The sequence below is a fragment of the Phialemonium atrogriseum genome, assembly GCF_030411735.1.
Source record: "Phialemonium atrogriseum strain 8032-3 unplaced genomic scaffold QBC33scaffold_18, whole genome shotgun sequence".
NCBI lineage: Eukaryota > Fungi > Ascomycota > Sordariomycetes > Cephalothecales > Cephalothecaceae > Phialemonium > Phialemonium atrogriseum.
Window position 1 is genome coordinate 638,448 of NW_026848155.1, and position 21,933 is coordinate 660,380.

General features: G+C 54.2%; 6 protein-coding genes across 6 annotated transcripts; 2 read left to right on the plus strand and 4 right to left on the minus strand.

Moving 5' to 3' along the window:
* Positions 1–194: 194 nt before the first annotated feature.
* On the minus strand, positions 195–4,114 carry QBC33DRAFT_579493 (ADP-ribosylation factor family-domain-containing protein; the record flags this gene model as incomplete). Its single annotated transcript, XM_060431140.1, has 6 exons — positions 195–1,546; positions 1,637–2,682; positions 3,325–3,661; positions 3,752–3,817; positions 3,889–4,032; positions 4,096–4,114. The coding sequence occupies 6 exons, from the start codon at positions 4,112–4,114 to the stop codon at positions 195–197; spliced, it is 2,964 nt and encodes a 987-aa protein (XP_060282007.1).
* Positions 4,115–4,990: 876 nt separating this feature from the next.
* On the minus strand, positions 4,991–7,252 carry QBC33DRAFT_579495 (uncharacterized protein; the record flags this gene model as incomplete). Its single annotated transcript, XM_060431141.1, has 2 exons — positions 4,991–6,789; positions 6,847–7,252. The coding sequence occupies 2 exons, from the start codon at positions 7,250–7,252 to the stop codon at positions 4,991–4,993; spliced, it is 2,205 nt and encodes a 734-aa protein (XP_060282008.1).
* A 2,328-nt stretch (positions 7,253–9,580) lies between these two features.
* QBC33DRAFT_544000 (putative atp synthase) lies at positions 9,581–11,179 on the plus strand. The gene is made up of 5 exons (XM_060428417.1): positions 9,581–9,918; positions 9,997–10,026; positions 10,177–10,330; positions 10,446–10,624; positions 10,689–11,179. Exons 1-5 carry the CDS (start codon positions 9,817–9,819, stop codon positions 10,719–10,721), a joined length of 498 nt encoding a protein of 165 aa, XP_060282009.1. The 5' UTR covers positions 9,581–9,816; the 3' UTR covers positions 10,722–11,179.
* Positions 10,998–13,483, minus strand: QBC33DRAFT_135735 (uncharacterized protein). The gene has a single exon (XM_060422087.1). The coding sequence runs from the start codon at positions 13,287–13,289 to the stop codon at positions 11,448–11,450; it is 1,842 nt and encodes a 613-aa protein (XP_060282010.1). The 5' UTR covers positions 13,290–13,483; the 3' UTR covers positions 10,998–11,447.
* Positions 13,484–14,796: 1,313 nt separating this feature from the next.
* Positions 14,797–16,440, minus strand: QBC33DRAFT_136229 (putative regucalcin protein). Its single transcript, XM_060422089.1, has 2 exons — positions 15,790–16,440; positions 14,797–15,581 (listed from the first exon to the last, which is right to left on the minus strand). Exons 1-2 carry the CDS (start codon positions 16,217–16,219, stop codon positions 15,094–15,096), a joined length of 918 nt encoding a protein of 305 aa, XP_060282011.1. The 5' UTR covers positions 16,220–16,440; the 3' UTR covers positions 14,797–15,093.
* Positions 16,441–16,874: 434 nt separating this feature from the next.
* On the plus strand, positions 16,875–17,942 carry QBC33DRAFT_544012 (uncharacterized protein). Its single transcript, XM_060428418.1, has 2 exons — positions 16,875–17,256; positions 17,310–17,942. The coding sequence occupies exons 1-2, from the start codon at positions 17,183–17,185 to the stop codon at positions 17,554–17,556; spliced, it is 321 nt and encodes a 106-aa protein (XP_060282012.1). The 5' UTR covers positions 16,875–17,182; the 3' UTR covers positions 17,557–17,942.
* Positions 17,943–21,933: the final 3,991 nt, after the last annotated feature.

The following is a 21,933-nucleotide window of genomic DNA, read 5'->3' on the forward strand; positions in this document are numbered from 1 at the left end:
ATCCGGGCTACTACCCCTGACCGAATATTCGGATTCCTGACGCCATGCCATGCATGATTGAGTTGAAAAATATGCAAAGACAGCCTGTACCCAGAGCAAAGTGCGCATGCACACAGTGAACCTAATTGTCTTTAAAAAAAGTAAGCATAGAAATGACAACCCTCTACCAAAGCTAAAGGCGCATAGCCCGTAACCTAATCCTCCTTCAACCCGTCCACCTCAGCCACATAATATTCATCACCGTCCGAGACCGCCTCCTCGCTGCCGTCGACAACCCTGCTCCCCTCCTCCCCATCCCCATCCACATCCGTCGTCTCGTCCTCCGTCTCCGTCGCGCTCACCCCGACGCCCTGTCCCCGGAGCAGGCTCCTCAGGTCGTCCTCGCTGATGATGGTCTCGATGCTGCCCCTCCTCACAAACGGCCTCGTCTCCCTGCGGCCGCGCTCGATGAGCCTCTCGACCCTCAGCCGGTTCGCCACAAACTTGAGCTTCGGGAAGGCGCTCTGCTGGCCCTCGTGGAGCATCCGAGCTAGCCGCGCCGGGTCCGGGTCGCTCAGTATGTGGAGGAAGTCGCCTGGAGCCGTCTTGGGCCAGATGGTAATGGTGCCGCCAAACTCCTGCAGCCAGAGCTGGGACCAGTCCTGCCCCAGGGGCCGCGGCAGCAGCTCCAGGTGGCGGAGCACCCGCAGCCACTTGTTCAGGTCGAGCTTGAGGTACTGCTCCGTCGCGGAGCCCAGGTAGCCGCCGCGCCAGCCGCGGCCTTTCCGGTGCGTGACGGGCGAGCCGACGGAGCCCCGGGAGGAGAAGAAGAAGAGGTTTATGTGGGGGTTGACCTGGCTGACGACGGTGAAGTTTACGTTGAAGTGCAGGTTAAGGGCCTTGATGGGGATGTCCGTCCGGAGGCTGCCGTCTTTCCACTTGTGCCCGAACGAGTAAGGCACGAGCTGCCCGTTGCGTGTCTTCATCATGAGGACGACGGGGTTGAGGATCCCGGGCACGGCCGCCGAGGCAAGCACCGCTGACCAGATGACGCAGTCGGGACTCGTCAGGTAGTTGCAGAGGATCGTCGGCGAATGCTGATCTGAAGGGACGCAGGATACGTTGAGAATCCGCCCCGTCCGCTCGTACGCCTCCCGGAAAGTCATGGAGCCACGGGTGAACCAACTACACTTCTTGGCCCAGTCTATCGAGTCGAACCTGGCGCCCGTCTTCCACCATCGCCTGAACCAGACTGCGATGGACTCCTCGCAGGCAGTGATCCGACGCGCCAAGGCGGGAACCAGAAGCTTCTTCAACTCTTCGTTGGTCCTCGTCGCGATCAACGCTGCCACGAGAGCTCCCCCGCTCGTGCCGGTGATGACATCGGGCATGAGGTCTTCATCCAGAAGCGCCTTGACGACTCCGAAGTGATAGTAAGCAAACGACGCCCCTCCAGACAGGCACAGAGCAGTGCGGCCGTAGTTGGCGTGTATGCCCTTGAACAGAGTCCTCTTCTGCTCTAACGAGAGCTGATGTGTCTCGAGCAAAAAATTGATGCTTTTGCCCACTGCGAGTGAACACGTTAGTTGGTTAGCCCAGATTTCCACGTCACAAAAAATTAGAACCAGACCGCTAGGGCCGCAGGAGAGTATCGTACCTTCATCAACAAAATTTTGCACGAGATTTTTGGTGCCGTAGTACGTCTGGCTGTACAGCCTCGGGTTCTCCACGCCGGCGAAGTTGTTCTTGACGCACGCCTCGATGAGCGCCTTGAGGTCCTCCACCGCCTCCGCATCCTTCCCAGGGGTGGCGCCTCTCAAGCTCCTAGCCACATCTCCGTTCGCGGCCCGGGCCTCGACGGCCTCGGCCCTGATCCTGCACTTCCTGATCTCGCCCCCCACCCTCTTGACCGTCTTGCTGTCGTAGTACGCGTACTCGTTCTCCTCCTTCCACCGCTCGTTCCCCAGGAACCCGTCCAGCTGCCTCGCCGCGGCGACCCACTCGCGGTAGTTGGACGTCGCCCGCATCGCCCTCCGCAGCCTCTCCCTGGTCCCGCGCCACGCCACAAAGTACTCGTACCCCCATATGTACGTCCTCGTGGCCAGGTACGCGACCGCCAGCCCGACGATCCACGCCCCGACGATCAGCAGGAACGGCCACTTGAGCACCCCGTACAGATACCCCTCCCTCGTCTCGTCCTTGGACCGGCGGCCCAGCACCGCCGCAGCCGCGTCGCCAGCCCTGCGCCGCCGCCGCCCTCGATCGCGGTCCCGGTGCCGCCGCCCCGTCCTCGTCACCTTCTCGTGCACCGGCGCCCAGTCGTTCGCCGCCGTGATGAACAGGCTCCCAGCACTGCCCGACCGGTGGCCGCCGGCCGGGCGCGGGGAGGCGAGCGGCTGGTCTGCGGCGGAGTGGTCCGCCGCCGCCTGCGCGGCCGCCACCGCGCCGGAGTGGTCATATCCGCCGTCCCCCCGCGAGGTGCCCCCGACCGACTCCTGCGAGGGGCGCTTTGTGACGCTGGGCAGGTTGTCGCTCCGCAGGCCCGTAGGGCTGTCGGGCTGGAGCGACGAGGAGGCGTCGTCGGGGCTCTGGATCGCGTCCGGGGCGCCGAGGGCCTGGATGAAGGCCTCTAGGTGCTCGGTGGATAGGAAGTTGGTGTTGATGTCCGGGAGGATGGTGTAGTCGAAGGCTTCGGGCGGGAAGCTGGATGCATATGTGGGGGCCATGTTGATTCGTATCGTTCAGCCAGGTTTGGGCTGAAGAGCCAGTGGTTGCATGGCCGAGTCTCTCTAACCAGAACCCATGAAGTGAAGAGGAGGTGAAGAGGAAACTGGTTGAAACTTCCTTGCGCAAGGGTAAGACAATCACGAGATCCTTCAATTCATACTCGGCAACGGGCAAGGTACCGAGCTACCTAGGTACCTGGTAGATAATCGTGGCATTTTATTGGAGGTGGGGTTGCAAGGAGGCTGGCTATGTCATCATGCAACAAAGCAGTAATTAATTCTGTTACATAACAAAATCAAGGAAACGAGTTGCTCGATGGTAATGCTTCCAGATGTTGCTTCCAAGACCCGTACGGCCATACATTTCTGGCGTACAGAGTTGATGTTGACCATTGTAGACAATCAGAAAACCGAGGAGACTTCTTGTTTATAGCGTAATTTGCATGTCGTATCGTATCGTACTAGAATGATGGCTCACGATCTTCCAAAGAAACACCCGTCCCATCCACGGAAAAAATAAATCAAGGTGCAACCCTCCATGGAGGACGTGTGTCGTTCCATGAAAGAACTCCCAAAATCGCGTCTTTATATCTCCACGGATTACCCTCGGTATACCTACACATACTGGGATAACCACCTGATACCCTCGCCATAACCCTGCCTCATGACGACCGAGCACATAAACACCTCGATCGGCCGGATCCCCTCGAGAGGCACCTTGCCCTTACCCGTGGTCTGGAACATGCCCAGTTGGTGGCGGAGCTCGTCCTCGGATACCGCATCCGGGTGGTCGATCTTGTTACCGAGGATGACAAATGGGACCTTGCCCAGCTCCTCCATGGAGAGGAGGGCGTCGAGCTCGGCCTTGGCCTCGGGGAACCGCTCATGGTCCTTGGCATCGACGAGGAAGACGATGCCATTCACCTCGGGGAAGTAGTCCTTCCAGAGACGGCGGGCTGGAGAGTGGGCACAGGGCAAGTTAGCAAAAGGAGAGCTACTAACGAGCGAAGCAATGGGGCTGCTGAAAGAGAGATGGGGATACAAACCTTGCTGATGGCCGCCGAGATCGAACGTCGTAAATCTTACATTGCCGATTGCCAGCTCCTCCGATGCTGCACAGGTGGTTAGCTCCATATGGCCACGTAGACGTGGGTTATCCATCTGGATCGGGGGCGGTACTGACTCGGATGGAGGGTAGGTTGCAGAATGGCGATCCGGTCATTCTTCAGCATGTGTAGCAGGGTAGTCTTTCCAGCATTGTCAAGTCCTAGGAAAAGAAGCTTGGCGTGCTTGTTGAGCAGGCCCAAGGAGGAGAGGACATCGTAGACTGTATGGACACAAGCGTCAGCGTCTGCCGTCAGAGATACAAACATTGCAATCCGAGACATACACCAGTTGACCAACCACATGGCGGCTGTATGTGTCCGGTTCCCTTGAAAGCGGTTCCGCTGTGTAAATGATCTTCTCAGGTCGTCGACTTGTTCACGTGGCTGAAAAATTATAGAAGCCGAGTATGGTTGAATGTATGCGCGAGTGCCACGATACTTAAAGCGAGCTTAAACGCCTGGTTTTCAAGGCATAAACCACGTGATCACGAACAGCGTCTGTTTTTCTTCTAGGGAGGACGAATGAATTCGGAGGTTTGAATGGAATCAGATAGACATCTTATATAGGTAGGAAATTAAAACTTAACTTTCAGAACTGTACACGTATTCCGTTCTGAACCTTGGTTGCTACCTTCATTGTCGCTAAACTCTAAACGCCTAGGAATCATAAGGCAAGATTCGGTTTGGGCATCGGCATCCTCACCAAGCAGACAGACCGAGCTTACCACTGACTCACACACGAAAACCTTCAGACCTCGAAGAGTCTAAAAACCTAGATCCGTGAATTCATGGCTACACGTGCCGTGTCGTGCGCTGTCTCTCTTTCTCGCTCACTTGATAGATAGTCCAATACCAAACGCTAACAAGCATCAAAAAGTAATGGTATTAGGAAAAGACTCAATCGGTGCTTCTGTAGCGGATAAGCGACTGAGAGATTTATGTACCGAGGAGGCTCAGTAAAGGAAGTCGCCGGCCTCGTAAGGTAGTAAATACAAATTACAAACCCAAACATTCGCGGGGAGACAAAGTGAAAAGGGGTAAAAGGGCGAAGAAGAGAAGAAATGTATATGGGTACGGCTTCGCTGAAACGAACGCGAGCGTCGTAGATGATCATGAATGCAATTTGCCATGCCTCCCAATGCCCCTGGTGATATAATGCTTCCAAGATGCCATCCTCGCCTAGACAGAAAGAACGTAGTTCCCGGGCCCAATCTTCCCAGCCATGATCAGGCCAACCTCTCTCATACGCTGTGCTCCTTGGCCCGGCGCGGGTCTTCTCTCCTGCACATGGTTCTTCCGCGCACGGCTGCAGTATTTCTGGTAGAACTTCTCCTTCCGTCTCTGTCTCTTCTGCTCGAGCCCCTTGACGATATCTATAGCGCCACGGACATGATCCCCCTTTGTCAGCGTGTGTGAGTGCCTCCGTTTCTTCATGTGCGAGAATACTGCAGGGGTTCTCGGCAACGACTTGGTGTAGACCAGTCCCGGCCGAAAAGCCAGAGATTTGAAGGCAATTTTCTGGCCGGGCTTGATCGGTGACACCGTAGGAGACTTGGCCGCTTGAGGTGGCGGCGGTGACCTCCAACGTCTTGGAGACTGCTTCTCAAAGAGGCGGCGTGGGGAGCGACCGCGAAGCTTGGGTGCAGGCGAATGATGACGCTTAGGAGGCGGCGAATGGTGACGCTTCGGGGATTGAGTTCTCTTTCTCTTCCACCTGTCTCCACGATTGGTTTCGTGGTGGATATCCTCAAGCTCGCCGTGGGGCCATACGTGATCCTCGTTTCCTTGGTCATGTTTGTGCATGTCCTCGGCATCATCTTCCGGCTCCGACGTAGGAAAGCTGGGGTCTATGTCTTGGGGAATGGGATGAAGTTTTTCCCGTTTGCGGGCGGTGATGCGGGAGATGTATGCCTCTTCCAATGGCCGGTCTTCATCAAGAGTGCCGCAGACAAAGTCGGTGCTGTCCGGTAGCTCGGGGGTTCCAGAGCGAATGGCGGCGTCCTTCGCGCGACTGCTTCGATGTCTAGGCTTTATGCGCGCAGATGAATCGGAGCAGGTCTCGCCCAACGACGAACGGCGGCGCAAGGGGCCTGGGCCAACGAGGTTCAATTTGCTGGCCTGGCCTGTTGTCCATAAAACCAGGTCGTCATCCTCATCATCTGAATCGGCAAATCCGACCTCGTTATCTGTGTTGTAACCGTCCGAGGCATCGTCGTCGGAGCCATATCCAGAATAGTCGTCTTCAAACTCCAGGCTTTCATCCACCTCGCCTGGCTGTAGATCGTCCCCCAAGTCGCCATCATCGTCATTGGCGCCCGCCGTTTCGTCGTCGTCGTCATCATCGCCATCTTCATCGTCGTCTCCTTCAATCTCCTCTTCCAATTCGGCTTCCTCTTCAGCCTCCTTGCCCAACTTCCGGATGGCATTCTCCTTCTCCAAAGTGTCATCGATGGTGATTCTGCCTCTCGATAGCGTGCCATCGAGACGGATCCAATCGTCTTCTTGCGGCTCATCCCTCGCGAATTCGTGAAACCTTGAGCATTCGCTTTGTAGGTCTTTCGAGTTGGCCGTGAGAAACTTTGTAGTGTGCGTAGCTGTTGGGCTCTGAGGTAACCGCCTGGGAGTCACGGATCGAACGGACCGCACAGTGGAAGGAGAGCGATTCTTGTGGGCGGCAGAAGGCGACCGGTCCTTGTGGAGTGTCGACTTGGGCATCGGAGTACGGGCTAGCAACTCTGATCGCTGATAGCGGGGATTGCTCGATGATGGCTGAGCAGGACAGGCGAACTTGATGGAGGGTCGTTTCGGGGCTTCATGCAAAGTCGGCTTAAGCGTGCCATCAGTGGGCCGCTGATGGCGTGGAGGCTGGGCGTCGACGTCGCGGGTTGGTTTAGCCGCACATGCGAAGGAGATGCATCGCTTTTTCGCCAGTGCTTGTGCAGCAGGATCGGGTGTGTCCCGGTGGGCTTGAAGTAATCCTGTGGGGCGTGGTGGGATGGCATCTTCGTTCGAAGGATGTGTCACAGGATGGTTACCGTGAGATCGGAGAACGAAACCAATATCTGGCAGTCGTGGGCTGGGAGAACTTGTCCGCGCCGGAGTGGTGATGCCGGTGTCACACGTCAGATCAGCGGTCGACGCGATACTGATATTGCTTGTTATCGACCGCCTTCTCCGCTTGGTCAACGAGTTTCTCTCATATGCCTCATCTTCAGAATGGCACAAGAGAGCCTTAGTCAACAGCGACTGGTGATTCTCGTTGCCACCCCTGATGGGGGTGCGCTTGAAATGGTTCGCGACGGGAGGCATTGGTGGAGGTAGGTCGGGAGGTTCATCAGAGTCACCCGCATCCTCGTCGGTGGATAGCTCTACGTTGACCGAATTCGAGGTCAGCGCCAACGCTCCCAGCGTGGCGCTGTCGTGAGGAATGTGATTGCACATTGTGGTCGGGTTGCTGTGGTTTTGACGAGTTCCGGTGTGGATTGAGTGTCGGTACGCAAAATATACGCGCTGGATTGTCGATAATACAGGAGAATCTCTTAACGAGGCAAGAGAGGATGCTCCTCAAAAGCCGGGAGTGACGATCAAGATCAGTCAAGCCGTCTAGGACGTGTCTGAAGCCTGCCGCAAGGGCAGCCTCCGCCTGCCTTGGAGGTCTGAGTGGTTGTGTCCCTAAGGACCGTATTGCTATATTTGGAGGCTCATCGCAGGTCGCGTTGTTGCTGGTTGGAGTTTTGATTTTGTTCGAGGTCTGGTTTCAAGCCGAGGCCGTGGACCTGCGGCCTGGGAAGGGCTGAAGGATGATATTTCGGAGTCCTTCTTGATCAGTCTTCGTGCAGTCTCACTCAGCTGAGGCGAGAGTGTCTCTATCTCGAGCAGACTGAGGGATGCAGGCGGAAAGGGTGAATGGATGAAGTGCCTGAGGTGAAGGGGAGTCGATACCGGGCTGTTATGGACGGGATGGGATCGGCTTTCCAATCAGGTCAAGGCTGCTGCGAGGGAAATTGAAGAGGGTTTGTAGTTTGCGCGACTTGCGGGAGGGCGAAAAATACCAACAGGGTGGGGGTCGTGTCGACGGTGTAGCGTCATTGTTGGACACTGTACCGGCCATAATTTACTTCTATCGCCACCTTGCCAACGCTTGCCAACGCTTGCCAACACTTGCCAACACTTGCCAACACTTCATGCTGGTCTTATTAATCTCAGATGGCGAATCGTTCATCGTTCACCGTTTCACTTGTGGGCCACCTCTTAGGTTCTCTCTTTTTTTCCCTCAAAATTCTCCTTCCTCCTCTTGGCTCTGCTGGGCTGGGCAGATTGGCGGTGAATTGATGCATCGTTTGCGGAAAACACTACCAAAGCCCTAATGGGGCACAGTGAAAACTAAGATGAATCTGGCACTGTCGGTATCTGAATTGTCATCTGATGAAGAAACATACGGTAAGAAACGCATTCCATGCGGCCTGTATGCTGCTCATGCAACCTGGAATTCAGACAACTACCAACATGGTCTAGCCTTTTGATTTTCATTCTTCCCTGGATCCAGATTAGCTCTTTTGAGATTCTACCATCTGACCCTGTCTTGGAACGGACCCTATGGTGATCAGGGGGATAGGAAGTCAGTCGGCACTTGGCAGTAATTGGTAAGGTGGATGGAAAGCTGAAGCTGCAACTACGCCCGACTTGTCCCGAGAACTTCCTAGCTGCCGCTGCCATGACAAACGGATTGGAAGCATTGGACGCTACGCATAGTCATCTCGTTCTACTGTGTGGGAAATAACACTTTACCATATAGTGTATTTCCGCCTGTGTGCCTGACCGCCAGACCGTGACGATCCTAACTCGGCAGATCCTCAAACGGTCTCCTGCCGTTCAGCAAGTTCTCTTCTCACTTCTCACTTCTCAGGTTGGCAGACTACCATCCAACAAAACAGCCAACTTGACGCAGCTAGGGGGTCCAACATTTACCCCGCGATGACCAATTGTAACCCCGCCCGCATTATTTGCAGATTGGAGTGGGAATGCTGTGTTCGTCTTCAGGCGGCACGGGCGCTTTGGCAACCCAAATCGGCAAGCCGAGAACCCCCAGATTCGACGACGTGCATGGCCGGTTTCCTCCTGCTCTTTGACACGGATCAAAACAACCCAGGAAATTAGATTCCCCCTGCTACAAACCATTACGGGCACCCTATGCGTACACAAAGAGTTGAGTTTCCCCCTGGCAAGCTTTTCTGGGAACAGGGTCCAAGAAGCAATTGCAATGAACGCCACCCGCGGCGGCAGAGTGCAGAGCCAACCTGCATTGTGCATGAACCCTTCGAGATTCCTGGTGATAATTTTTTTTTTCTTTTTTTTTAAAAAGAACACCAAATGGGAGCTGCTTATGTCAGCTTGACCAGGGACACCTGACTGCCGATCCGTTTCCTTCGATCGTTTCCTTCCCGTCCATTCTTTATGTTCCATGGCCAGGCACAAGATCACCAAACGTAACCTTCGCAAAAGCGATGATCACAAAACCAGGAGGTCCCTTATTAGTTTCAATTTCCTTCTGTCTGCAAGCTGCAAGCCCACTTGGGATGATCAGCGGGCGATGAGCGATGCCAACAAAAAGGGTGGCCACATGCTGACGATGCAAGGAACTGAGTGAACGTTTCATTTGCAGGGAAATCCAAGCCACATCGCAGATTCACTTGGTTGAGCAGGAAATCTGACGTCATAGGTGAAAAGGGCGGCATCTGTTTTTGTCATCTGGATAGATCCTAGATCCCGATAAATGCAACTAACATGCCTCTAATCGCTTTCTAATAAGATATTGATGCTATTCACTTAGGCTGAATCAAATTACTAAGCCGGCCCGGCAGAATAATTTGCCGCTCAATTTTCTCAGCACGTGACCGAGGCCGGTGCATGTCGGCTACCCGAGTTTGAGGTCGGAAGCAATTCTCGTTGACGACGACCCTGTGCCAAAGCAATTGCACTCTCAATTGAGCCCGCAAACCCCCATCATGAACTCCTTCCGCATCGCCCGTGCAGCTCTTCGGGCGCGCCCGGCAGCCATCCGTGTCCCTCTGCAGAGAAGAGGCTATGCCGAGGCCATTCCCGACAAGGCACGTTATTTGTCTCATTCCAACACCCCGGAGCTCCGTCCCATGCGCGCTCGTTCCCTGGCTGACTTTTGCAAACAGATCAAGCTGAGCTTGTCCCTCCCGCACCAGGTACGCAAGGCGAAGTCGAACCGACTATGATTCCATTTCTCTCCCCCGAACGAAACAGCGCGATATGGAACGCATAGGGGCCGCTTTTGAGAAGCAAGGAGCGCGGGAATTTGGGGGAACATGGAGGCTAACCCGAAGTGTGCGAAACAGACAATCTACAAGTCCCAGGATGTCGTCCAGGTCAACATCCCCGCCGAGTCCGGAGAGATGGGTGTCCTTGCGAACCACGTCCCGTCGATTGAGCAGCTGAAGCCCGGCGTCGTCGAGGTCGTCGAGGAGAACGGCGGCAGCAAGCAGTTCTTCCGTACGTAACCATGCCCCATTCATCTCTTCCCTTCATCTCTTCCCTTCCTCTTTTTTTTCTTGACAGGGGAGAAGCGCACGAGTCGTGAGCTAACAGAGAGTTTTTGCGGTGGCAGTTTCCGGGGGCTTCGCCGTCGTGCAGCCCAACTCGCATATGAGCATCAACGCCGTCGAGGGCTACTCGCTGGAGGACTTCAGCGCGGAGGCCGTCCGGTCTCAGATCTCGGAGGCGCAGAAGGTCGCCAATGGCAGCGGCAGTGAGCAGGACATTGCTGAGGCGAAGATTGAGTTAGAGGTACGTTACGCACGCGAGCAAAACCCGATTGTGTTGTCGAGCTGGCTAACCAGGTTATATCTAGGTCCTCGAGAGCCTGCAGGCCGTCCTGAAATAGTTGTATAGCACCTGAACAACCGTTGTAGTATACTCCCCTACCTGAAGACTGGCCTATTTCAGCAGAAGCCAAAGAAGGGAACTCGAGCCAAGTGTATAGAGCCCTCGTTAAAACTACCGTTCCACTGTGTCCCTGAATGCTTGCTTGCCTTACGAATTTCTTGGTGCTTGTTGATATTTGATGTGGATGAGTTATACACCCAGTTGCGCCGTGCATATGTCATAGTCTCTCCTCTCCCTCCCCTTCATTGTACGTAACCCCAGGACCGGCCTCGAGACGAGGGTAGACTCATGCGTCCATTGAGGCGGTCCGATCTTTCTACGGCCTACATGGATGGCGGCCATCCCGCCTTGTACATACATTGTATAGCCAAGTTGACATTGAAAGTCTACCAGTAGATGGAGCTTCACTCTTCGGATGTACGAGAGAGTGTGTCAAAATAAGAACCATAACCATCGATTGAGGCTTAGAATTGGGTATACCAAACACCAGAAAGAATACGCCCACCGTCTCAACCTTCCTCCATACGCCTGACTGGCTATTGAAATACCAGAACCATGCCTACCAGTCTCAAACCATAACATTGTCCCCCGGGGACATTTTCCCCGCAGTGGCCCCTCCAAAAACGCCCGTAAACTCCCATCTTTTTCTCATTTCAGAAAGCCCGAGTACACGCAGAGCACGACGAGCTCTACAGAAACTGGTGGGCTCGAGTGCGGTTCTTCCTCAGACGACGACGTCAACCTCGACAAGCCCGCCAGTCCCCTTCGCCTGCCAGACAGACAGAACGGCAGCATCCCACTCCTCCTGGCTATTGATGCGCTCCTGGCCCTTCGGGGTGTTGATCATGATGATGGCTCGGGTGGCGACGGTGGCGAACGACTTCTGAAGATAGAGAAAGGCACCCGAGAGGATGACCTTGTTAGAGTGCCTGTACGTCACGGCAGGGCGGAGCTCTTCGCTATCGTCCTCGTCTCTGAAGGAGAGTCGATACTTGAGGTCGGCGTCGGCGGGGACCGTGGCAGAGGTTCGCTTTCGCCGTTTGATGCGAGAGATTTCCTCGGCGAGCATGTCGAAAGTGGCACTGGTGGCTGGGTCCTCCTGCCAAAGTTTATGATCTCGGCAATCCGGGCTGCTGCCATGGCACGAGATATCTGGGGTAATGCTGGTGGAGGTGTCGTCGGTCCATGTCGAGGTGGGCGAGCTGGCACAGTTCTGAGATCCGAAAACCATGGGGCAGCACAGCGGAGGATGGCTCAAAGGCTCAGACGAGCGGAAACAATGAGAAGCATATGGCTGCACGCCCTGAGGTGCCGAGAGGGGGATGCCATCGGTCGAGAGGTCGATTGGACATTGTCTCGACCCGCCGGTCGGCAGCTCTTGTGGCTGGGTCGCCTTCTTCTTGGACTTCAGCCGTAATTTCTCGGAGTCGATGATCTTGCTGAGGAAAAGGACAAAATGATAGGTGATCAAGGTAGAATCGTCCGGCCAGTAGAGTTTTCGATTCTGGCCCGAGGGATGATGCCTTCCGAAATATTTGGTTCCCCAGTCCTCCGTCCTTAGGAGATGAAACGCGGATTTGAGGAGAGCGTCCTTCACTTGGATTGGGTTGGCCTCCGGTCCGCGGCTGATCAACCAGTAACTTTCTGGCCTTGCAAGGTAAGCCTTCATGTGCTTGATCAAGGCCTTACCTGAGGCGTTACAGAGCTCAAGTCGGTCGAAGTGCTCTGTATTTTTGGTGCGACGACTGAGTGTTAGGTATGGCGCTAGGATCTGGACATGTTGTTCCTCGAGGTCGATTCGTCTAGGCAACCGGACGCCACGGCGAGTGGCTGCACCGGAAAATCGGAAGCCTGTGAGTGCGTCCAATCCGAGGCCGAGTCCGGCTTGAGATGCCGTATAAGACTCAAAGCCTGCTGTACTCCTAAGGGCTTGGTTCCTTAGTAGTTTGAACTCCGTCAGGGCGAGATCCTGGTCAAATCCGTCCTCCGAGGGGAGAGGATCAGTGCTGGTTGTGCCATAGCCTTCTTGATCGCGGCTGTCATGACTGGTGTCTGTATTAACAGCTGACTCTTTAAGGAGGTCCGACTCCATCATTGCCTCAAGCTCCAACTCCTCCTCCCGAGACATGGTGAAAGGAGCCTCAGTAAGATGATGGGTACTAACCACGTGTAGTCCTGAAGTGTGTCCATCCTGATGACTGAAGAATGCATCAGGAGGATCAGGAATGGTAGGTAGACTGAGCAAATCTGAGCTGCTCGCTCGTGTGCCCTCACCAGAGTCATTTGAAAACTCGAGCTGGCTTTCAGGCGTGGGCAGAGTGATTTTAGGCCGATAGTCATTTTTCTCTTCCATAAAGGGGGAAGAGGAGACATCATCGCCAGGGCCATCACCGAAGAGAGATCCCTCATCGGCAGTGATCTCACCGAAAAGCGACCCTCCATCGCTACCACCGTCCCCGAAAAGAGATCCCCCATCGTCATCTTCTGCTGGGCTAACCGGGTCATAGGTGCCACCTCCAAGTTCATGGCTAGAAGTGGAGGAGGGTGCCAGAGAATGTGGAGCCATTCTGAATTGTGATATTGCTGAATATCGTCGTCAGCCTTCCCACTTTGATTCCCAGAAGCGCCGTGATCCGAGTGATACTGCACCTTTCGAGAATTAAGAATTCGGGCCAGGAATGATTGCTGATCTATGGTCTTTTGAAGCGGTAATGAGTGCGGCACGGATTGTTGTACGCAAGTGCGACAGGTTGGGTGGTGACGAGATAGAAACAGGCAGAAGGCAGGGCTTGGAAGTATCGACCTTGTCCAACCAAGCGGATGGTAGGGGTCGTGGGAAGGAGTGATAGCTTGCGCAGTGAGTGTCAAGGTCGTTATTTACCGAGCGAGGTGACCTTGGCCGCAGTGGCCTTTTGCTACGCCCAACGCGTCTGACTTTCCGCTGATGTGATGTTCATGGATGAAGTTGGGATTTTGCTGCCTGGATGGTCGAGATAATGCGTTGGTTTATACAGTGCGTTAAAGTTAATACTGTGTAGTTACCCACGGAGGGGTAGGTGCCTCTATCTCTTCGCTGCTTATTGCTAACGTCGGCAGGTCGGGTACTGTATGTACAGTATAATACAAACTGCCTGGTAGCCATTGATATATGCCCCAACAATAACATTTTGCTCCATGCTTAAAGTTTACGCATAGCAAACTCATAATCGCACACGCATTTTTGGGTCTATTCTAGGCACCTATTTAGGTAATCATTCTTGTCAACATGGTAGATCCAGCAAAGACCTGACCTCTAGCTCCGACCCCAGACTCGCAGATTAGTCGAGAGAACGGTCGAGAGTAATCCGAACTGGCAAAGGGTCGATGCCGGAATGGGATGCTAAGAGGCCTTCCGCACATCTCCAGGGTGGATCTGCAGGATTCCCAAAACTTCCTTACGAGGCTCGGTGTCGGTACGATAGCGGGGACAAAGAATTATTCAGAACGCACTCGAGGTTGGCGCAGGGCATGTAGTTGCATGAGTGGAGCAAAAGATAACTCCTTATCTTGCTCTCATATTCTCATGACATAAAAGATAGCTTAACACGACAGGAAATCGTCTCTCAGCATTGGACGCATCACCGAAGCGCCTCCCGTCTCCGTGGCAAGGAACGTCGCCGTAGTCGAGCAAGTGGCTAGGTCCACCCACGACTTGAGAGGCAAGAATGATATAAGGGACATTGCAAATATCGTCCTAGGGGAATGACAACCATCCGAGCACGACAGATACGACCTCATCTAGGTTCAGTGGTGTCTCAGCCACCTGACGGACGCGCTGCTGGTGCAGTTTTTCGAATGGTGCAAGGGTGCGCTGAGGCCAGATGGGGTTTCATCGTGGTCAGGGAGAACGTCAGTAGCAGCGGGATTGATCTGTTCGATGACCTGGGCAGCTCTGTGTTCAATTTCCCCCGTCTGTGACGTTGAAAAAGGGGGGTGGTCGTGTGGTTCACGGCTCAACAGGGAGGGATAGGAAGTTTCTGAGTAAATTCCAACTGGCAGGCTTGGAGTTGATCAGGTCTGAAGTCCAGCTTGGCTTTCCCAGGGAATTCCTTCCGGTGACGATGTGTGCGCTGAAATCAGGTAGGAGTTGATAAGTGTGGACCTTGGAGGGTCGGAACGAGTCAATGGATATTTCATTTCGACCAGATCATGTCGCTCACTTGCTCCGTGTCACACGACAGTGAAATGCCAACTACCTACTAACTGGAGTTCACAGCTCACAAGTCAGATGTAGCTGACAGGGTCGAAATGAGGGCACTAGATGTGTATCATTGTATCATAGAGCCGACAGGTTATCCCAGCCGTGATTCGTTGCCAGCCGTGACTCTCAGTCAAGCGTTCAGCTTGAATTTATGGGGGGCGACTCCAGTTGTGCCAACATCGACCCTAAACAGGCCTCCTCCGTAAGACTTGCTATCGCCTTCACCATCATCGTCCGACGCAGTCGTGATGAAAAGTTCGGTCCCGACGAACTCGGTGCAGGTAATGTTTCTGGTTGGCAAATTCACCTGTCCAACAATCTTCCCCTGAGGAGAGATCTTGATGACGCGGCTCTCGCCGTAGATGGCATGCCAGATGTTCCCATCCACATCGACCCTAAAGCCGTCCGGACCGCCTGACCCCTCGTGCTTGTAGAACAAGCGTTCGTTGGAGGCACTCCCGTCGGCTAGGTTGAAGTCAAAAGCAAGCACTTCACCGGCCGAAGAGTGCGTAAAGTACAGGGTCTTGTAATCCGGAGACCAGCCGATAGTATTTGGGATCGTCAGACCAGTTTTGACGGTCTCTCCCGCCTTGTTCAGGTCGAAGCGCAGCAGCGAGCCTACAGAGTATGTCGGTCAGATCATGTACCGTTTTCCATTTTCGGCCACTTCGCATCGGCGATGGCGAGAAACGAGCTTAAGGAGGCGAGGAAAACACTACATCCGACGCCAGAATGGCTTTCACGGCATGTGGCACCAGTGAGGGGTCTGAGCGCTAAGGCGTCGCAACTCAGTCCAAAACAAATTGGGATTGCTTGTCCGACTCACCTTCGGGCTGGCAGTCTCCCAGGTCAAAGTCCGTCATGGTGCCCAGCCAGAGGTGGCCGAGCGGATCAACGCCACCGTCATTGCTTCTGAGCCTCGGATTCCCCTCGCCGTCCACAAACTTGGTGAGGTAGTCGTACTTCCCCGTCTTGCGGTCTAGGATGGCAATGCCGTACTTCACCGCGATCAGGATCTTGTCTTGCGGGTCAACTCCCTCGATATCGGCGGTCACGCCTATAGGGCTGTCCAGCTGGAGGGTCTTGAGCGAGTCGGGCCCTTCGCTAAGCGAGACGCTATGGATCCTCTTCTGGATGATATCAAGGAACCGGAGCGTGTTGGTCGCTTTCTCGTAATAGGGCCCCTCACCGAGCGAGCAGTGGAGGTCAATGTACGGCTTGGCGACGTGCCATTGCTGGAACTCTTGGTCGGCCATCGTGAATATCGGAGACGATAATTATAGTTTGAGAGACGTTGAAGAGGTAGCAAAGAAAATGGCAACGGGTAGAGCACTGCACTGCACTTTTGAAGTCTGAAGAACCCCGCGAACTTCTCCAACAGGCTGAATTGGAATTTCGCGGCAAACAGGATCCCCGCGATAAACGTCCGATGTCCCTATTAACTAATCACGGCCTCGACGAAACAGTGGGGCTTTCTGGAGGCATTCTCGCGCTCCCCTTCTTCTGCTGCACAGAGCCCAGAGGCAAAGTGTCCTTGAATGCGCAATATTATCTCGTTGGGGTCGGAGTGCTGCGGGCCGTGTATATCTCCACACTGGCGGAAGGGCAGAGCCCGGAAGACGGCCCTGGGATCCGCAACATTCCCCATCCCGTCGCATGCGGGGCCGGGTTTAGTAATGACCTGAATGAAGATAAGAAATGCCTTGTGCCACCAATTCGCACGATCGTTCTTCTCAAGGTGAACTTTTCCGGCTGTGCTACTGAGCCGTCAATGTCAGGATTGGGCTAGGAAGCGTGGAAAAGGGAGGCGAACCAATCGGAAGGGGCGCGATAGCACCACCTGCTTGACAGAATATATGGCTGGACTGACTTTAGGTAGCTACCTAACTTATCCAAAGGCAAGCAGAGCAAGGGAAAACGGCTACAACCGTTCCCGCAGCTCTTCCGTTCCTTTGGAACCTGTGGAACTTCCAAGTTCCATCCTTCGACCTGCAGCTTGCCCAAATTGAACCCGGCGAGTGTCGGCAATTCAAGCAAACCACGTGGAGTTACGTAACGTAGGTATCTGAGGAACCTGGAATTCCATAGGAGAGGCGGTGTGGTTGCTGATTGCAGCACATACACATGTACACTAGTGCAGCACAGCAGACAGCCGACGTTGGGCAACAACCCTCGTGTGAATTCACGACAAGCAGAACTTGGAATCACGATGAGAATGGATGATGTGGATTGTGGGGATTTGTTCTGTGGCAGGGACTCCAGTTGCTGGATGCAACATCCCCCGCATAACCCCGTAAGTTGTGCCTGTCCAGAAAGAAGCACGGATTGTATCTCAAATCTCGACAGTGACACAGGTCACAGGTCAGGCTCACCGACACCCACCTTGACCTCGAGAAGCGTGGGGGGTAGCAGCTTTATTATTCCAGTTCCGACTTCGGCACCCCGTAACAAGGCCGCGAATGTGACGCAACAATCCAACGAAATCGACCAATCTCTCCATGGCTGGCAGGCGAGAAAAATGAGGCGACGTGGACCCAGCAGTTGGTTGGCCTCGAGCCGTTCCGCCTGCCTAGTTTCTAGTTTTCTACCTTAGTTCATCAGTGGTTTGACGGGGGCGCACACATGATCGACGGCAGCTGCATGCAGCTCCTTGCCTCAGCGCCCTGTCCTTGACCTTGTTCGCATATTTGTTCAAAGTACTGTACAAGATCGACTCCCTATAGTTCTTGCTGCGTCGTGCCTATTCCGGGGAGGATTGCGGATGCCTGATGCCTATAACAGATACCGCATGGTTAGATGTTGGTGATGTCTTTCTCAGGCGGTCATAGGGTCAGGGATGGCCCTGGGCTTGGGCGTGGGCTTTGGGAACTTGACGGTGTGACCCACCGCCAGTCAACCGGGCTCATCAAGGACTACTCCAGGTAGGTACATTGTAGGTAGGTAGAGATTAGAAAGTCGGGGTCTTGCAGTAATGTGGGGGCCATCACGCCCATAAATCAAACTTGGGGCCTTCTGATACTCGTCATAAAAACGATCGCTTAGGAGCCATTGGATAGGTATTACCACACTGGCTTGAATGGGTAGCCCCGGTGTTGGTCGTCGCTCTGTTTCGGGGGGCGTTCATTATCCCTGCAGCTGCTGCTCGCTCTGCGGTTCGTCCAAGGCCACAGTCACAAATGATGGGGGCGATGGACGGACGATGGCGCTGTGGTCCATGCACCATTGCACGTACGCTTCTGCAGTATGCATGCAATCGACGCCGCTTCCCGCCGGGATTTCTCGCTTGAAGCCCTCATCGTAGTACACGTGTATTCGTTATTGGGCCGCAACACCAACCTAAATATCCTGGTCCAAGGTAGCCTAGAGCCCTTAGGCCTCATCCATCGCGCTCTTTTGTAGCGGTAGGAGGGATGATGTGGGTTGGTGGGCACGTGCCCCATCCATCCGTGGTCCCCGTCCCCTTCTGTGATCGTAGGCAAAGGAAGTAGGAGGTACCTGTTACCGTAGAAGGACCTCACCTCCCTGGTAGTTTCTGGGGGGGGAGCATCTCCCGTTACGACGGTGATGGAATCTGCGAGTGTTCCTGGCTGCAGGCTAGGTACCTCATTAAATTTCCGCTCGGGACTACTTCGTGGCGAGTCCTCAAATAGGAAGGGAACCGTGGTCGAAATGGGTTTCGACTTGCGCCTCGTATACTCCACCCTCCAATTGGGGACTGAAGTGATCTCAGTATGGTTGGTTGGACAGCTTGGGGAGTCGTTGAGTCAATACTTCCCAGGATAGACATCGAAGATCACGAGACGCTTGCCCCACGGTTATCGTGATTCGTAACTGACGGCATTCACAGGCTGGAGATTGAGTGGGATCACGAAATTGGCAATCTTGGAACACGACTTCTTCAAAGCGGGAACTCAACTGGAGAACAGAACGCGGCGGTACCTTCCTTACCACGTTAGCGTCCACGAGAACTGTCCAAAATGAATGGTACCACCCGACAGCCACAGCCACCTACTTATATTCATTCAAGAGGCGTTGTACACATAGCGGGAAACGGAAAGGAAAAGGAAGAAAGAAAGGAGCGTTTCATTAACAAGCCATCTACTCCGCCCTGCGTAGGTCGTACTTATTCATCCCCCTACGACATGACGAACTTTTCATGCACCATGCATGCCATGTACAGGGTATGTACATGTACATGCACGACGTGTCGACCCACGTCTCCGTAAGGACGGGAGGAAAATCATGATGCAACTTGCTCGCAAAATCCACATGTAAGACAGCCCAAGGCATGGATGGAAGCGAGGCAAGGAAAGGTTCAGGCATTAACACTACCGGAAACACTGTGGCACGCTACGTATGTAGGTACAGTACTGTACGTACGTGACAGGAAGCGGAGGGGAATTTTGACAGGGCTTCCTTCCCCCCTTGGAGTGGGAAGAAGGGAAGAGAGAAACAAAACTTTTATTAGCTACGATGGGGATGGTACATAAAAAAAAACAATTGTGTTTGGGTGGGGCGACTCTGAGCTAGACACCAATTAAGAGCGACCCAAGCTGTTGGATCTGCTTAGCCTCTCCCAGAAATCGATATCTTGAGAGCAACAACCTCCTAACTCCTTCGGTCCCCGGCATTCGTCAAAAATCACTCGTCAAACGTGGCGAGTTTGGAAACAACTGATAGATGACTGCTCATCTACACTATGTACGCTGCTGCATACCTGATATGGGACATCGCTGTGCACTCATCTGCCCCAGTTGCCACCAGAAACAGTGCAGAGAAGGGGCAAATGAGGACATTTTGTGTAGCATTCATACTGTGAGCGTGCTGCTTCAGCCAGGGACGGTGAGATCCAGGGGCTCACAGGTTGTACAGAATGCAGATGGCAATCACTCGTCGGGTGACGCGAACTGCAGGTGAGCAACGGTGAACTTGTCGCTGAGGAAAAGCGTGCCAATGGTGACGTGAATGAGCCGGGGTCTTTCCGCCTTCCGCGAAAGGGGGTCCGACCACGTATGTACCCAACCCAAAGCACTTCTGGACTGGGGGTGCTCGGGTAGCTACACCGTCTCGAACAGGTTGACGGAAAGCAGGTACCTCCAAGTATTTGCGCCTGTGCAAAATATGGACTCCTACCTACAGGTGGGACCTCCCGACGAACTACCGGGGTTGCGTGCTGGCCCGTGGCGGCAAGAACGCTTAGGTTTGTTCGAGCTCCCCTCTTCCTGAGACATCGACCCTCTTGAGTCTTGCCTTTGACGACTCCATCGCGCCGCGGGCTGCAAGCCAACTCAACAGCTGCTAACCAACTCACCATCAATCTGGAACATGCCTACAATACTACCTACCTTGCGAACTGCATTGCTTCCGTGTTCTTCTGCCAGAGGTTACCAGGGTCAGCCTGATCCACCGGACCCGCTGCCTGTGCGGGTACACATTTTCGACCCCATCGTCCACGAGGGCTTGCCAGCATTGGATCCTACCGCCGCTTCCATGGAATGAGTCGGACGGCCCACAAAGCGGAAGGCGGTAAGGGTGGCCCCTTGCGGGCTTCCAGCCTTTCTCGTCGACGAGGGTAGGTTAGGTGGTGTATGTACATGTGTACTTATCTATCTACCTAGGTAGCGTCGGTAGGTAGGTACCCAGCACTGGGATCACATCCTCACCCACACCACAGTCTGTCCCTGTCCCGGCTTGGAAATACGTTAGTCTGTGTGCATGACACAATCCATCCGACCGGGAGCTGGTTTCCGCAAATTCGAAGGTGGGAAAGGCTGATGTGGCTCAAACGTCAGGTGGACTTGGGGAACCATCGAGGCTCCCTTCTCCCTGTCCCATGTCTTGAAAGTGGCTAGCCTGCCCAGCTTCCATGTTAATCTCGTCCTTGACCTGGGACCTGGTAATGGTGATAATTACCTACCGAGGTATCTGCTATCTACCTGACCGTTCGGCATACTGCCGGCCAGGCGGATCCACCAGACTGGATGCCTGCACTGCGACCAATTCCGAAGTCAATTATCAAGCAAGCCCCTGCACGCTTCTCAAACCAAAAAGGAAAAAAAGTTGGCAAGGAAGCACGGCGGCGGCACATTGTATTCGAGTCGGACGAGCTCCTAAATGTGGCCCAGGCTATATTTTGAACCACGTTCGTTTATTTACCTGTCTGCCATTTGGGTCGTCCTTGCTGCAGGACTCAATGAGACCACTTGGCTGGGACCGATTCGTCTCGCTGATCTCGTTAACTGCTTGCTGTTGTCCAGAGCGTTGGTACGGGCCTCGTACCTGTCAGCTAAGACGCAAAAGGTATGTAAGACGTAGCGCGTTCGTGGCCGGGCACAGCCAGCAGTCCCGTGGGCCCCGTCATCTTCACCAGGTTCAGGGGCGATGTCAACCCACCAGCTGGGTTTCCCAGTACCGAAGGAGCCTGGTGTCCAGATTAGTGTCCTTTGCAGACACCGACTGGACGGCTATCACCCTCACGGGGCCGACGCTTGCCAATTCTAGTCATTGGATGCAGGCCCATGCCGTTTCTGGACAGCGATCGTCTCCCGCAGCTTCTCAATAGTCAATATCGAGTGATTGTTGATGAAAACCGGAACATACCTTGAGGGTCTCTCGCTTTAACGAAGCAGAGCAGACGAGAAACGATACTCCAACAAGGAAGGAACCTCGTCTATTAGAAGGAATACTTGAGCTCTAAACCAACCAATTCCGCCAGAAGGAGAGTGTCCATCTTGGGCCCTGTCACGATTTTAGCACCACGACGTTGGGCAGGGGGCCCCTGGCCCGAAGCTGCACCCCGGCCAACACCATATTCAACAGTTCCTACCAACTACCCATGTCATGCCCTGTGCCTAGTAGTACCTTCAAGTACATGGCCAGGTAAGAAAACGGGGCGTGGGACATCACAAGGAGAAATAATGATCACTCGACAAGGGCTGTCGAAAAGGCCAAAAAGGATGGCTTTCCATTA